This window comes from Sciurus carolinensis, chromosome 8, assembly GCF_902686445.1.
Source record: "Sciurus carolinensis chromosome 8, mSciCar1.2, whole genome shotgun sequence".
NCBI lineage: Eukaryota > Metazoa > Chordata > Mammalia > Rodentia > Sciuridae > Sciurus > Sciurus carolinensis.
Window position 1 is genome coordinate 25,420,450 of NC_062220.1, and position 15,026 is coordinate 25,435,475.

The following is a 15,026-nucleotide window of genomic DNA, read 5'->3' on the forward strand; positions in this document are numbered from 1 at the left end:
AGATTGCTGTGTGCCTTTTGGTATAGTAAGAAAACTCATGTTGGCCATCTTAAGTGAAAAAGAGAGTTTGTGGGATAAACATGGGGGTGGCTTATAAAATCAAAGTTAAAAGAGTGGACCTCAAGAAGGTGATGAGAATCTGGGTAATTCTGGGACCCTGCTGCTGGAGTCTGTGGGTCTTTTCGCTAGCAACACTGTGTTTTTTGTTTTTCGTTTTTTGGTTTTTTTTGTGTGTGTGTTTTGTTTTAATGTGTGTTCTGTAAAGTACATTACTCTTAAATGTACAGCTCAGTGAAAATTTTCATATGTATATATTCATGTAACCACTACCCAGGTCATCATGTAGAAGATTTTCTAGTGCCTTGAAAGTCTTACTTGGGTTGGGTACTGCTATTTTGAATTGAATTCAAGTCTTTGTATATGTCTGCTTAAGTTTCAATCTCTGCTAGAGAATCTGATTGATCTAAGAAAGTCCCTTGGGACCAAGGGGCAGAGTCATATTGCAGAAGCCTGGTTATTAGAAGCCCCCCTTCTGTATTGGTGCTATTTCTGAACAAGGAAGGGTGGTCGTGAGCAATTGTGTTCATTTTTTTCATGGACAAAAGCAATTCTCGGAGCCTCTCATTCACACAAGTGAGGAAACTGCCAGAGAGGCACTAGAGGCAAGGACCCAGGTCTTCTCCCTCTCTACTTCTCCCTTCCTCTCCCCGCCTCTCTGCCTCTTCCCCTGTAAATGTCCAATTCATTTACTTTCTAGTGGAACACAAGATCTCACTTTGTAATTGATCTTTCTTATCACCTTCTTATTGTCTTCCATAGAAACCTGTCCTTTGACTCAGAGGAAGAAGAACTTGGAGAACTCCTCCAGCAATTTGGAGATCTTAAATATGTGCGAATTGTCTTGCATCCAGACACAGAGCATTCTAAAGGTATTTGCCACCAGCTGGCCAGGCCCTAAAAGGGTTGCAACCATTGCCATGGATGTTGACTGGTCACATGAAGGCATATTGTGTGCCATTCTGAAGTGTCCAAAGTCTATCCTGCCCCTGGCTTCCTTAAGCCCAAGGGTGTTCTGAAGTTATGATACCAAACAGTATCTTTAATGGTGCTGCCATAATTTTGTACAGACTTTTTAAGTGCTTGCTTATTTACTTTAGTGTAATGAATTCCATTTGTTGTTCTCCTTCGAATTTCAAATATGATAGCATCTCATGGGTATTTATCATTCCACATTGCCTGAAAGTACAGGCCAGGCCCCCCCCCTTTGTTAGAAGTAGAAGCTGACAGAGAAACTTTGTTGCATAGCAACAATCGGAAAGAAAACTATGTAGCAGGAGTGCTGCCTGAGATATTTTTTCCCTGAAATTATTGTGTACTCTAAGGGTTAACCACTTCTTATCTTGTACACTGCTGTTAGGTAAGCATTTTTCAACACATTCTGATCTTTGACTTCATGGATTTCATTCATTCTCCTGAAGCACTGAATTCTTAATTTATTCTGATTTTTGATTCCTTTGAGATCTAGCAAAAGCTCCCCAGAAAATGCTGTTTCTGAGGGGTGTGGGCACAGGTTAGAAATTACCCATGGATTAAGAATACCCAGTCTAAACCTTATATTCTAAATTGATAAGACTTGATCACTTTTGATTTTTACTCAGCTAAAGAAATATAAATAAGACAGTACTAAACAGTTTCCTGGAGATTAGGAATATAATCCCAACTATGCCAAAGACCAGCTGGGTAATTCCCTCCTCCCACCCCCCATTCTGGGTGATTTGGGGCAAATCATTTAACCACTGTGGACTTTAGTTTTTTATCTGTAAAATGAATGGGTTCAACTAGAGTAACCACTTAGATACTTTCAACCTAATATTCCGTTATACTTCTTGGACCTTCTTCATTTCCAGTATGTTTTTCTAAAAATGGGCAGCTAGAGTTACTTAGAATCTTCCAAGTATGGGTATGATATTGCTTTATTTTTATGATATCCAGTATCTTTTATGCCTTCTCGAGTGCACTAGTATATTGGGTTGATATTTTCAGAATGTAGTTTACTACTGTTTGCTAGATGTCTTTTGGGCTATTAATGTTAATAGGGTTAATGATCTTAAAAGCATAATTTTAATTTTTTTCTTAATGTGTTGTTTTTTCCTGACACACATTTTTCTGACACCTGTTCTGCCTACTCAGGCAACCTTGTGCTCCTCTTATGGTGTGTCCCTCTCAGCATGTCATTTCACTGCCTAGAAGGGCTAAAGATTATCTGTAGACTTTTAGGGAAATGTTAATACTGAGCCCAATACTTACCCTGGTTTCAATGATAAAATTCTTATTAAGAGAGATGTACTACTGGGTGCAGTAGTGCATACCTATAGTCCCAGTGGCTTGGGAGGCTAAGGCAGGAGGCTTGCAAGTTCAAAGCCAGCCTCAGCAACTTAGTGAGGCCCTGAGCAACTTAATGAGACCATGTCTCAAAATGAAAAATAAGGGAGTGGAGGATGGCTAGGGATGTAGCCCAGTGGTCAAGTGCTCCTGGGTTCAATCTCTAATACCAAAAAGAGAAAGTGAGAGAGAGAGAGAGAGAGAGAGACAGACAGACAGACAGACAGACAGAGACCCATTTTCTTCATATTGGATGATTAGGTTAATATGCCTGTTAGAAATTCTTCCCCCTGTATTGTTTTGTTACACTTGTTCTGTAGTACCTATAGGGGGATTAGTTCCAGGACCATTGCATATACCAGAATCTGTGAGTACTTAAGTTTCCTTAAAAAATGATGCTGTCTTTGCATTTGTGCATTCTCTCTATATTGTAAATGATCTGTAGTTTACTTATAATACCTAATATGTGAACAACTGTTAAACTGTATCATTTGGGGAATGACAAGCAAAAAAGTGTATGTGTTCAGTATAGACATTTTTTTCTCCAAATATTTTTATTTCTTGGTCAGTTGACTCCACTAATGTGGAACTCAAGATACAGAGGTTCAACTGTATTTGTTTCTTTGTTGGTATTTATTAATGCTATACACTATGTTAGTGGTTCTTAGTCCTGAGATGTTCATTGTGTTTGGGAAGATACCCCCTGACCAATGCTGTAAGAGAGATGTGAGTGGAGGCACACAGAAGTAGGAGCAATGAGCCCTGTCTGGAGGAGGCAGAGAAGGCCTTACTAAATGGTGACCATTGGGTTGACCTGCCAAGTTGTGTCCTTTTGGTTAGTCGCTGCCATTTATTCCTATCAACAGGCAGAAGATAATGCCCCCGTAGCTCTAGGAAATATGGTAGTGTTTTCATATATGAGAGAATTTTAAAAGTTTTTAAAAGTCCTAACAAAATATGAAGCCTGTATTTTTTTTTTTTTTTTTTTTGAGTTTACTTTTTTTTTCTTTGCTTATGTTGTCAATAGTATATATTTGGGCTGATGGCCCTTCATCTAACCAATGAAAGGCATACCTTATGGAGATTGTAAAGCATAAGCCAAGAATTGAGCTTATGGACTCTTGTTTCCTGGGATATTCATGTAATGGAGGCCTTTTTTACTCCAGGAGGTAGATCTGATGCCTGAGACAGTGAGATGTAATTTTCAGGGTTAAGTGGTTCCTACTTCATCTTTTAGATCTCTAATAGGCACTCAATAAGTGCTGCTGAGTTAAGTGTTTACCTGGAATTTCCCTACCTTTTTATGTGGATATTATTAAGGAGAAAGATGTTGAGACTAAAGTTCCAAGACACATTAGAGAAGATGAAGGCAGTAATAAAATTTCATTGAGAATAGATGTGCTATCGTATTTCCTTTTGACCTTCACTGCCTAACTTAGTGTCCATCTCTGGTATTTAATAAATGGATGCTACTTTTCCTTCCCTTTCTGTGTTATACTGTGGCCATTAGAAGTATTGTCTTTGATTTACTGATGGGCCACGGGAGTTTGAGATGTGACTTAATTTTGTGTCTTTGTGCAGGTTGTGCATTTGCCCAGTTCATGACGCAAGAAGCAGCTCAGAAATGCCTTGCAGCAGCTTCTCCAGAGACTGAGGTAAGGAAGCCTTTTCTTTTGCTCTATAATGTAGGAGATAGTGACTTCTAGGGGCAATATCTGGTGTTCACACAAAGTTTCATTATTTTTGTTGATGATGATGATGATAAAGCTAGCACTTGTTGAACACTTGGTATGTGTGTCAGGCACTGAACTTTATGTGCATTATCTTATTTAATCATTGTATCAGCCCCATGAGGTAAGTAGAATTATTATCCCTGTTTCTTAGGAGAGGAACAAGTAGAATAATTTCTCTGATGTTTATCAATTGCTTTATAAGTGGCCTCTGTCGTAGGCTGATGACATGAAAGACTGACATGAAGGAATTAAGACAACCTATAAAGAGGAATATATGTTGGAGAAAGTGTGTGGATGATTCAGAATTTTTCTCTGTTATGTAACCAAGTATATATTGTTTTGAGATAAGTTATCCTGTATTGCCATTATCCCTTAAATTTTCTTGTTACTGTCATTTTACTAAACTTTCCTCAGAATATTAAAAATTTACCTGATTGAAGATCATTTTCCTCTGTTTTGGCTTACTTTTCAATTAATGAACTCCCCTAGAGTAAATCTGTTACTGTTGACTGTCCTCAGTACACACATGTCCTTTTGCATAGCTACACTAAATATTGTGAGGGTCAGGGATCCACATGTAGACAGCTAGACTGAAACATCCTGGGATTTGGCTTCCATGACATAATTGGGGTTTGTGGGTTCCGCTTCCTTGGTGTTCCTTGTCAGGTGCTCAGTTCCTGCTTATTGTGTATTTGAAGAGAGGGTTGCAATCTATTACAGGGTGGTGGCCTTAAATTGGATGGCCGGCAACTGAAGGTTGACTTGGCTGTGACCCGTGATGAGGCTGCAAAGCTTCAGACAAAGAAGGTGAAGAAGCCAACTGGAACCCGGAACCTCTACTTGGCCCGAGAAGGCTGTGAGTAGTGAAACGGAGATGTGAACCAGGTTTCTGAGTGACTCCATGCTATGACAGTGATCCAACATGGGGCACATTTTTTAAAAAAATTCCTTCTTAATAGTATCATTATCATTCTACCTTGCTAGATGTGGCTTTCTGTTAGAAAAACTTCACCCATTTTGTGAATTAACTGATCCCATTCTGTTTTCTGCCTGGTTGCCTTTAGACTTTTTTGATGGAGGATTGGCAAGGCAAAGAGGGAGGAAAAACTTAAACCATTCTTGCTTCTTGACATCATTTCTTTTTTTTTTTTTTTTTAAGATGCTAGGACCTTACACATGCTAGGCAAGCACTGTGCCACTGAGCTTTATCCCTAACCCCTTGTCATCATTTTTAATAAGAAGTGTTCTGAAGGCGTTGAAAATTATAACTAATTGTTACTCTTTTGGATTATTCATGGATTTAAAGTGGGCATCTAGTACCTTTCCTTTAACATCAGGAAGTAACCTGAAATTAGCATTAAGTTAAAAAAATCCTTTTTTCTAGGTCACACAGTGTTTATCAGCATAGTCCCAACTAGTAATGTTAGGCTCTAAGCCTTTGATCTAGGCCTCTATGACAATGGGTGTTTTCTAGGCTCGCTTATCTCACTGCTGAGTGATGGCCCCTCAGTACATGAGAGGCAGCTAAGTTTAAGGGGCAGGTTGTAGGTGGAACATTTTGCATTCCTAATGCTTAAACGTTGTACTTATTTTCAGAACTTCCTCCAGGTTTTTCCAGGTACTATTATGCATGTATCTGAAACTTCTTTGAAGGGAGAAAAGGAAAAGAGCAAAATCACAGAATATTGAGAGTTTTAGTCCTTAAGAGTTCTAAGTCCAAAACTTAGCCCTGTAGCCTATTTTTGGACCTAACCAAATGATAACATGTTCTGGCCAACACAGTCCTCTGGGCCCTGTACAAAGTGTTTGCATCATTCAAATCACATTCCTCCTGTTGCTCCGTGAAAATTCCCTTGGTGATGTCTTGGCCTTTTTTCTTCTTTCTGCAGTGATCCGTGCTGGGACGAAGGCTGCCGAGGGTGTGAGTGCTGCTGATATGGCCAAACGAGAACGGGTGAGTAGATTAGGTACCATCCTACTTGTAAGACTCCAGACTTAAAGTCAGTCAAAAACAATTATTAGATACAGTATTATATGCCATTATAATAACTGGATCTTAGTTTTGTTTTCCTGGTTTCTCATCAGTAAACATCTGCTGAGAAGCACACTGCTGGGTCATGTAGTAGACATGTGAAGGCTAGGGCTATGCATAATTGTCAGTGTAAATGTAGAATAGCATCAGAAAGGAAGAGCTGTATGGGTTAGAGTATTAGGATAGGGAGGAGATGTGGGTTTTGGAAGGAGCAGCTAAGATGTCAGTGGGGAGGGGTTGATAACTCCAGTTTATAAAATTGTTGTAGGAAAATTCTGTATTATAGGAGTTTCCACTGTTAACTGATACCATTATGTTCTTTGGCTACTTGGTAATGTTAGTTCCTCTTATACTGAAGGAAAGTAAACATTTTTACGATCATTCTATCCAGCCTAGAATTCTAGATAAAAATGCACAACCTTTAGCTGATTGTGATGGTGCATGCCTGTCATTCCAGCAACTCGGGAGGCTGAGGCAGGAGGATCAGAAGTTGAAGGCCAGCTTCAGCAATTTAGGAAGGCCACATCTCAAAATAAGAAATAAAAAAGGATGGGGATGTGGCTCAGTGGTTAAGCTCCCCTAGGTTTAATCCCCTGTAAACTCCTCCCCCCCGAAAAAAAAAAAAAAAGAGCAAAATCATTAACAGAATTAGCTGTGAAACCTTAAAGTTCAGGAGATAGTGAACAGAGGAGAGGATATAATAACAACCAGAAGCATTTTTTCTTTTTTCAATGTGCACAGGTCCTATATTAGTAGTGTTCAGTTTTTTTGGTAATGAACATCAAGAAATCTTGGTATTTGTGAGAGCATGGTGTGCCCTTTCTGATTATAGTGCAATAATGACATTGAATTTTAGAACTAATTTTGAAAATTAGCTCTAAATCCAGTGAAAAGTTCACTGGATTATATGTAGTCATCATAAATTCACAGCATCACAGCTTTTCCTGGGAGAAAAATAGTCCGTTGAACTTAGGCATGATAGCCTCTTCAGATGTCCCTTTGATATTCATTTTCAGAGTATTTGTTTATTTTGCAGTTTGTACATATCTTTACCAAACAAGAAACAGCAGAACTGAGAATACTTGATAAAAGAGAAAAAATTAACCGAGAGCTTTTTTCCTACTAACTTAGTTTAAAAAAAAAAACAAAAAACAAATTAGTAGAAGAATGTCATTCTTCATTTTTTTTCTTCAAAGACAGGTCACCCAGGGAACTGCTGTTCCTGGCAGTATAGTTGAGGGGTTTGCTGAACATGCTTTGTGGTCATGGATGTGTCTTTGCCTCAGGGTGGCAGAGTTGAGACAAGACACCATTCTGTGCTTTAAATAAGTTCTATTTCTTTTGGGAAGGCAGCACTGAAAATTAGTTTGAGTTAGTGGGTAGATGAGTACTGGGCATAGACATTAGCCACAATATTCATCGTTTTTGCTCTGGGCAACATTTTGAACCAGGGATTTGTACATGTTGGGGGGAGGGTGTAGTATGTGTAAGTAATCTAATTTTGGTCTCATGTTAGTGCTGAGAGATTCATACTGTATTTTATCTGCAGTTCCATGTTATGAATGAAAAATTGAGTCTTGAAATTTTCATGTGATTTCTATAATTGGACAGCTTCCTAGTTCAGATCTGACTCCAGAGCGTATGATTTTACCACTACCTACCCATTGTCCAACCTCCTTAAACCTTTATTTTCTTGTGCTGGTCAGTATAAGGCTGCAGGGGTTGTCAGTTTTCTTCCTTTTTTGTATGTGATTATGGGATGAGGATTGTGGTTCTTTCCATCTATAGAATTTGCATCTGCCTTTTTAAAGGGTGGGTTCTACTGTTAACAATTTGTCATTTTTTTTAGTTCGAGCTATTGAAGCATCAGAAACTCAAGGACCAGAATATCTTTGTTTCCCGGACCAGGCTTTGCCTGCATAATCTCCCAAAGGCTGTGGATGACAAATGGCTTAGGAAGCTGCTGCTGAATGCCACTAAAGGGGAGAAGGGGGTGCGCATCAAGGAGGTGAGAATTGCCCTATTTATTCAGAACTTCCATTCTCATCCTGGGTTTATTGACTGTGTATTTCTGGCTAGGATGCTGGCATATCAACAGATTTTCTTTTGGACACATTGTCAGCATGCAAGACTGGATTCAGCAGTCGTTTTTGTTTTGTTTGTCTTCTGAGGACTGTCTTTCACATCTGACCAAATTACAGCAGAATGTGAGGAAGTCTCTGTCCTTGGGAATTAATTTAGCAAGCATTTAAATGTCTGCTATGTGCTCAGTATTATACTGGGTGCTGCAATGTGCATTTTCTTGCAGAGAAAATAATTTGTGTACTTTGCTCTTTAGTAGAGCATTTTATTACCAGTTAGGGTCTTACTCAATGGTAAGAGTTCCCAGTATCTCGTGGTGAGCACAGGGGGCCATGCATGTCTTTAGCTGTTCAAGTAGAAAACACTGGGTTCACATCAGGTCTTAGTTCACTCCACATGAGTACTGAATCCTCTCCTCTGTGTCTCTTTCATAGGACTTACTGTTAACACTGACCTGAAAAAGCAGACTAAACTCTTCAAGGGATACTATTATATCCCCAGTCCTTGGTATAGCACATAATAATTTTTCATTAGTATTTATTTTTAAAGTGCTATGGCCAATATTTGGGGGTCTCCTTTGCTCCATTTTACCACCATAAGCTGTTTTTCTAATCGCTGAAAGCCTCTTCAAAATGTACATGTTAGTACTAGGAAATGATGTGAGAAAATGTGACCATATCAGCATATATCTCACCAACATTGCTAGTAAAACTTCTAAAAGTATTTCTGGCTTAGGGGTCCATGCGAGTAACCTCACATCAACTTTCATAATGCTTAGTGTCTATATATTTAAAATCTTTGTATTCTATAATGTGTGTATTATATTGAATTTTTCTCTTAAATCTTTGGTTTATATAGGTATGGTGTCTTAGTAAGACAGAAGCATCTTGAGGACAGGAACTCACTGTGTGCTTCTCTTGATTCCGCTCTGGTGCACACAGTGATATCTAGGAACAGAATAGCTACTGAACATAAATCAAATTTAGAATCCCATGTGTCCCCAGTACTTAGGCTTCTCCATTACAAGGGAGTGACAACTTTCAGGGGTAATTGTACATAAATGGTCAGTTTTCTCATACCTCAGTGCCCCAGTTTCTACCACATCTTGCTTAAGAATTTAGGGGAAAAATCATGCCAGAGAGGATCTGACTCTAAGCAGAGAACTGAAACTTCTTTCTGTATTTCTGAGTCTAGATGTTGGGGAGGCTCTTTCTCATGCCAGAATCATCTTTCTCACCCAAAGCCACCAGGCTTTCTCTCCTTCCTTCAATAAGTCCCTTTCTGGGACCTTTCTTTAGAAATGAGCTATATGGACAGTTTTCCATCTACAGTGATAAATTGTTATACAGTGTAGAGTGCCATATACCTCTCAACTTGGGTATATTGTGAATAGTTAGCTACTATAAATTTTCCTCAGCAAGTTTTATTGTATTGATGTACTTATTTGTAAGTCTGTGTTGTTGTCTCTAAACTCTTAGAAAATAATAAAATAATCTGTGCTCTCAGTGGGTGTATTCTAATTAGATGCACATTCAGAAGTATTATTTCAGTATGTTTTTTATGATGGCAGCATAAATGAAGATTCTCTTTCCATAACTGATTTTCTTCTTTTCTGTGTGTTGCTGGGGATTGAACTAGGGCCTTCGTGTTAGACAAGCACTGTACTAATCCATACGCCCAGCATATAAGCTCATTTCTTATTGAATCTGTTGAAGCACTTCATGTCTAACAAGGCTTATCATTAAGTAATTATGCTTTGTTCTCTCATTTGACTTAGTGTAGGGTGATGCGAGACCTTAAAGGAGTTCATGGAAAAACAAAAGGCCAGTCCCTGGGCTATGCCTTTGCAGAGTTCCAGGAGCATGAGCATGCTCTGAGAGCCCTCCGTCACATCAACAACAATCCAGAAATTTTTGGGACTCAGAAGGTAAGCCTCATCCTCCAGGGAGACTTATTTTCCTCAGGGCCACCTATGGAAAAGAGTAGCAAGTGGATGGGGTGGAGGAGGAGGTATGAGTGGATTCCATGTAAAATCATCATAAGGAGCTCAAAATTGAATAGACTGCTTGTAGAAATGGCCCCTTACCTTTTAAGTAGAGGAAATGAGCAGTAACCTCTGGTTTGTGGGTGGATAATTCCACTTACAGATCAAAATCTAAATTTGCACTGGATTCAAGCCCCAGCACCAAAAAAAAAAAGTCTGACGAATGTCATTGTCTCCTGACACAGAGACCAATAGTGGAGTTTTCTTTGGAAGATCGAAGGAAACTTAAAATGAAGGAGCTAAGGATCCAACGAAGTCTGGTAAAAAATCATTTTTTTTTAAATGTCATAGTTATTTAAACTTAAATTTTGTTCAGTTTGTGCTTCTCCTCCCTGAGAGCAATTCTCAGCCCAGTTAAGGTTACTGACCCTTTATTTTCAGTTCCCTAAAGCTCTTTGGACCATTTTCTCCTCTGTTGACCTGTCCCGTGATAGCGCCATAGGAGAAGGGAAAGGATAGGGATCAGTTAATAGGGTTGTGCGGGACATGTCAAAACTAATGGATATTGTTAGGGTTTTATATTCATGTTGGTTTCAACTGTCCCTCCAGAATTCTTTTTTCTTAGATAGCATGATTCCTGATAGTTTTAGAACTGTTTTTAATCTAGCATGGTAGATGGAAGATCAGAGACTTTGGGAACAGGCACACTTGTGTTCAAACTTTAGTTTTGCCCCTTTTTTGCTATATATTCCTTGGTAAGTTATTATCCCTCAGAATCTCATTTTGTAAAATGTGTTAACAATATTTACCTCACTTGACTATGAGGATTAAATGAGATGACACATGTCATTGCCTACCTTACTGCATGGTCATTCTCTTGCCCATACAGGGCCAGATTATTCTGGGTTCCATAACTCTTATAGCTCTTGTCAATATTAACCTTAAATTTTATATATAGTGAACAATCATAGTCTTTGTGGTGTGTACCAAGAGCATGATTAAGAGATGAGCAATTGCAATGGTTAAGACAATGGCTCTGGGTTGGAGAACTAGGGATCTGGTTGTTGTTCAGGTTAACTTTGTTATTCCACATGATAGAATTATCTACTGCCTTTAGCCATTGCTTGAGAAGTGACTCTAAAGCTACTGGCTTTGTTTTTTCTCATTACTCTTTGTCTACACTTATGTACATAAGCTCTTTCTATGTAAAAATGCCCCTTTCAACCCTAATTCAAAACAGATACTTATTTCCATATTCAGATCAAATGAGTAGTGTTCTCCCACCTCTCAGATAAGGCCTCATTATTTAGACTCTGATGAACTTTCTTAAATGGTTTCTTATTCTGTTATATCTATAGCCTCACTATTTAGAGATAGACTGGCATATAATCAATGTTGGTTATATTAGTGTACCTATCTGGATCTCTTAAGGTGAAAGGGCATAACAGCAAACACTTATTGTTACATTAATTTCACTTGAATCATCTTTTTCTTTCACTTAATTACAAATAAATCTGTAATATCCCTTATGTCTTCTCTAATGCTCTTCCTTTATGTAGATCTGAGTTTCTGACCTGTGTCATTTTCCTTCTCTCTGAAGAAATTTGTTTAGCATTTCTTACAATGTAGGTCTCTTGGTAACGGGAGAAAGTCTTTATTTCTCCTTCACTTTTAAAGATTATTTTGTTGGATACATAATTCTAGTTGGTGATTATTTTCCTTCAGTATTTTAAATACCCCACTTTTTTCTTGCTTACATGATTTCTGGAGAGAAATTCAGTGTAATCTTACCCTTGTTCCTCTATAGATAAGATTTTTCCCCCTCTGACTTCTTTCAAGATCTTATCTTCAATTTTTTACAATTTGACTATGATATGCCTAGGTGTGGATTTGGGGGTATTTATCTTTTTGTTTTTTTCTCAGCTCCTGTATCTGTGGTTTGGTGTCTGTCATTAATTTTTAAAAATTCTTAGCCTTTACTACTTTAAATATTTCTCTTGTTGCTTTCTTTTTTCTCCTGGTATTCCTCTTCTATGTGTGTTATCCCTTTTGTACGTGTCCCTCATCAGTGACTTTTGAGTCTTGGGCAAGTTACTCTATGCTATTTCTGTATTATGGGAAGGGTAATGGTTATTTTGTGTCCTCCACCCATTAACTTTCTGTTACTATAGATAGTGCTTGTATTCACTTTTCTGTAGTTTCCAACAGTGTGGGGGAAGAATTCCCTTTCTTTCACCAAACTCACATAAAGTTGCGCTTCTGCTGGATATTTCCAGCAAACAAACCTCATCCAGAAACCAGATGGCAGTTTTTTTGTTTTATGCAGCAAAAAATGAGTTTGAAGCCTGCAACCGGTAAGCCCCAAAAGGAGCAAAAAGAGCCTGGAAAAGACAAGCAACAGAGTGCAGCTCAGATTCACACACGGGAACAAAGGAAGAAACCCCCACCCCAGAAGGGAAAGTCAGACTCTACCTCGTGGACAGGGTTCCAGACCAAGGCGGAAGTGGAGCAGGTGGAGCTGCCTGATGGAAAGAAAAGAAGAAAGGTCCTGGTGCTCCCCTCACACCGAGGACCCAAAATTAGGTGAGATGTGAGAAGGTGACATGGAACAGGGCAGCTCTGGGCACATTTGTTTTTGTGTAGCTATTTTCCCTGTTGTGGCATTTGTTTGGATGAAAGGGATTCTTAGTGCTGTGCTGGTCCCACATGGGATTAACACACAAGTCTTTCTACACCAGCAGAGATGTTACTCTTGGATCAAAGGGCAGAGGGAGCCTCAGAGGAGCCTTCCAGGGCAGGCTTTCATGCCATTTTTCTCTTTTGAAGAGCTTCCTCTTGTCCAGATGGCCAGCTCTGTCGGCTGAAGCCACCTACTTGAAATTCACCTGTAACTTCTGTTTGGGGTGCCAGATTTGTGCTATGTATAAAAATAGATCTTTATGAAATATTTGGTAAGTAAATGAAGGTCTTTGTGATTCCACCCTGATTTAAACAACAACCACAAAAACCCAGTAAGAACAAAACTGTTGAGCCTTAGGATCATCTGTTCTAGGATCCCATTTTAGAGTGATTTAACTTATCCTGGACCTAGAAAGAGTCAGTATAAAAAGGAATTTATGTCTGGAATTCAGAGAACTCAGGAATGTCAGTTAGAGGAAGGACTCAGAGTGACATTTGACCATCTACTTGACCATCTTATTTCAGATTGCGAGACAAAGGTAAAGTGAAGTCCCTCCCTCCCAAGAAGCCAAAGCCGCAGATAAACCAGTGGAAGCAAGAGAAAAAGAAATTATCTTCCAAGCAGGTGAGTTCTGCAGGGCACATGCCTTGGTATGGCGAGACTGCTGGGCTGGCAGCACTCATACCTGGGTTAGTCGCGCAAACGTATTCTGGATTGCAGCTGCCTGCAGGACTACAGCACTGTCACATCTGCTGAAATTAATAAGAACTCTTAATACCACTTAATGCACAGCCCATATTAAAATTTTCCTAATTGTCTCAAAATGTTTTTTATGCTTGGATAGTCTTAGTCAGGACCAACAAGGTTCATATATTACCTTCAAGTTTTGTACTTTTTCAGTCTTTTTTTATTTAGAGTAGCCACTCTCTATTAGCATGCCCCCTTTTTTCTGTGCTGTTAATTTGTTGAAGAATCCAGATCATTTGCCCTAAAATGTAATTCATTTTGAGTTTAGCAGCTACCTTGTGGTGTCATTGAACTTGTCCCTGTGACACTGCATATTGCCTTTCAACTAATAGGTGTAGTGGCTTAAGTTCAGTTTTTTTTGTTTGTTTGTTTCTTTTTTTTTTTTTTCCTTCCCCATTTCTGAAAACCAGAACGTTTATTGGGTGGCTAATTGTTGAAACTGTCAAGAGGAGCTGGATGCTGCAACAGCTGCCCTCTTGGGTTTAGGAGTTGTTCCATCTTGGAATCCATGCCTGAATCTGCGGTATGCAATTTTTAGGTGCCTCATTAGACCAGTCCCAATGGTGTTTCATCTTTCAGCCTTGGCCCTCCAGTTATACTTTCTCTTGCATTTGGCACAGGTCGACTTCTGAAGGTGGTAGACCTTAGAGCCCCAGTGGTGGCACAATGTGTTTGTGTTATTATGACATTTTCCAAAGACATTCCCTTCATCATCTCCCTTCCGCCTCCAAGACCAAAGAGCTCAAGTTCAGTTTTCTTGACAAGTGTATTTCATGGGTGGTGCTGTGAGTTTCCTTGATTCACACACATGGTACTTGGTTGCCCTATTTTAGTGATGTGGAGATTGGTCAGTAGATGTAAGAATTGTCTACCTCGATTTAGAAAGTCTCCCATCAACCTTTTACCTATGATTTTAGTAACCATTGGTCAGTGTTGTATAGGCCCATTATTTACAGAAAAGTGATTTTCTAATTCATTCAGTCCTTTTGCATTGCAAATTGAAGGCTTCTGCCTTCAATTTTGGGGCTACCACCAGTTACCATTTGTGTGAGAAAGGCAGGTTAAAGGCTCACTTTTTAATTTTCTCTGTATATTAGTTTGCAGAGTAATGAGCTACTGCCCTACTAACTTCCTGTGGTGACCAATGAGATTTATTTAGTATTTTGGAATCTTGATTTCCATATTTTTAAAAAAATGTTTTTTTGTTGTTGTAGATGAACACAATACTTAGATGTTATTTATTTATTTATTTTTATGTGGTGCTGAGGATCAAACCCAGGACCTCACATATGCTAGGCAATTTCTACCACTGAGCCACAGCCCCAGTCCATTTTCCATTTATTTGATGTGTTTTAGTCCAGTGCTTTTATTCTTGTCCTATCATAG

The 15,026-nt window shown here is 38.9% G+C and overlaps 1 protein-coding gene and 1 pseudogene across 3 annotated transcripts in view; one reads left to right on the forward strand and one right to left on the reverse strand.

Moving 5' to 3' along the window:
• Nucleotides 1–15,026, forward strand: part of Rbm28 (RNA binding motif protein 28) — a 35,689-nt gene that overhangs the window by 12,523 nt on the left and 8,140 nt on the right. For all 3 annotated transcript variants that reach the window (XM_047560602.1, XM_047560603.1, XM_047560605.1), the window contains exons 10-18: nucleotides 820–929; nucleotides 3,964–4,037; nucleotides 4,836–4,971; nucleotides 6,005–6,069; nucleotides 7,997–8,155; nucleotides 10,007–10,156; nucleotides 10,459–10,533; nucleotides 12,540–12,796; nucleotides 13,418–13,517. In XM_047560602.1, coding sequence (XP_047416558.1) covers nucleotides 820–929; nucleotides 3,964–4,037; nucleotides 4,836–4,971; nucleotides 6,005–6,069; nucleotides 7,997–8,155; nucleotides 10,007–10,156; nucleotides 10,459–10,533; nucleotides 12,540–12,796; nucleotides 13,418–13,517 — 1,126 coding nt within the window. The remainder of the gene's footprint in view (nucleotides 1–819; nucleotides 930–3,963; nucleotides 4,038–4,835; nucleotides 4,972–6,004; nucleotides 6,070–7,996; nucleotides 8,156–10,006; nucleotides 10,157–10,458; nucleotides 10,534–12,539; nucleotides 12,797–13,417; nucleotides 13,518–15,026) is intronic.
• Nucleotides 14,083–14,587, reverse strand: LOC124990451 (60S ribosomal protein L37-like; annotated as a pseudogene).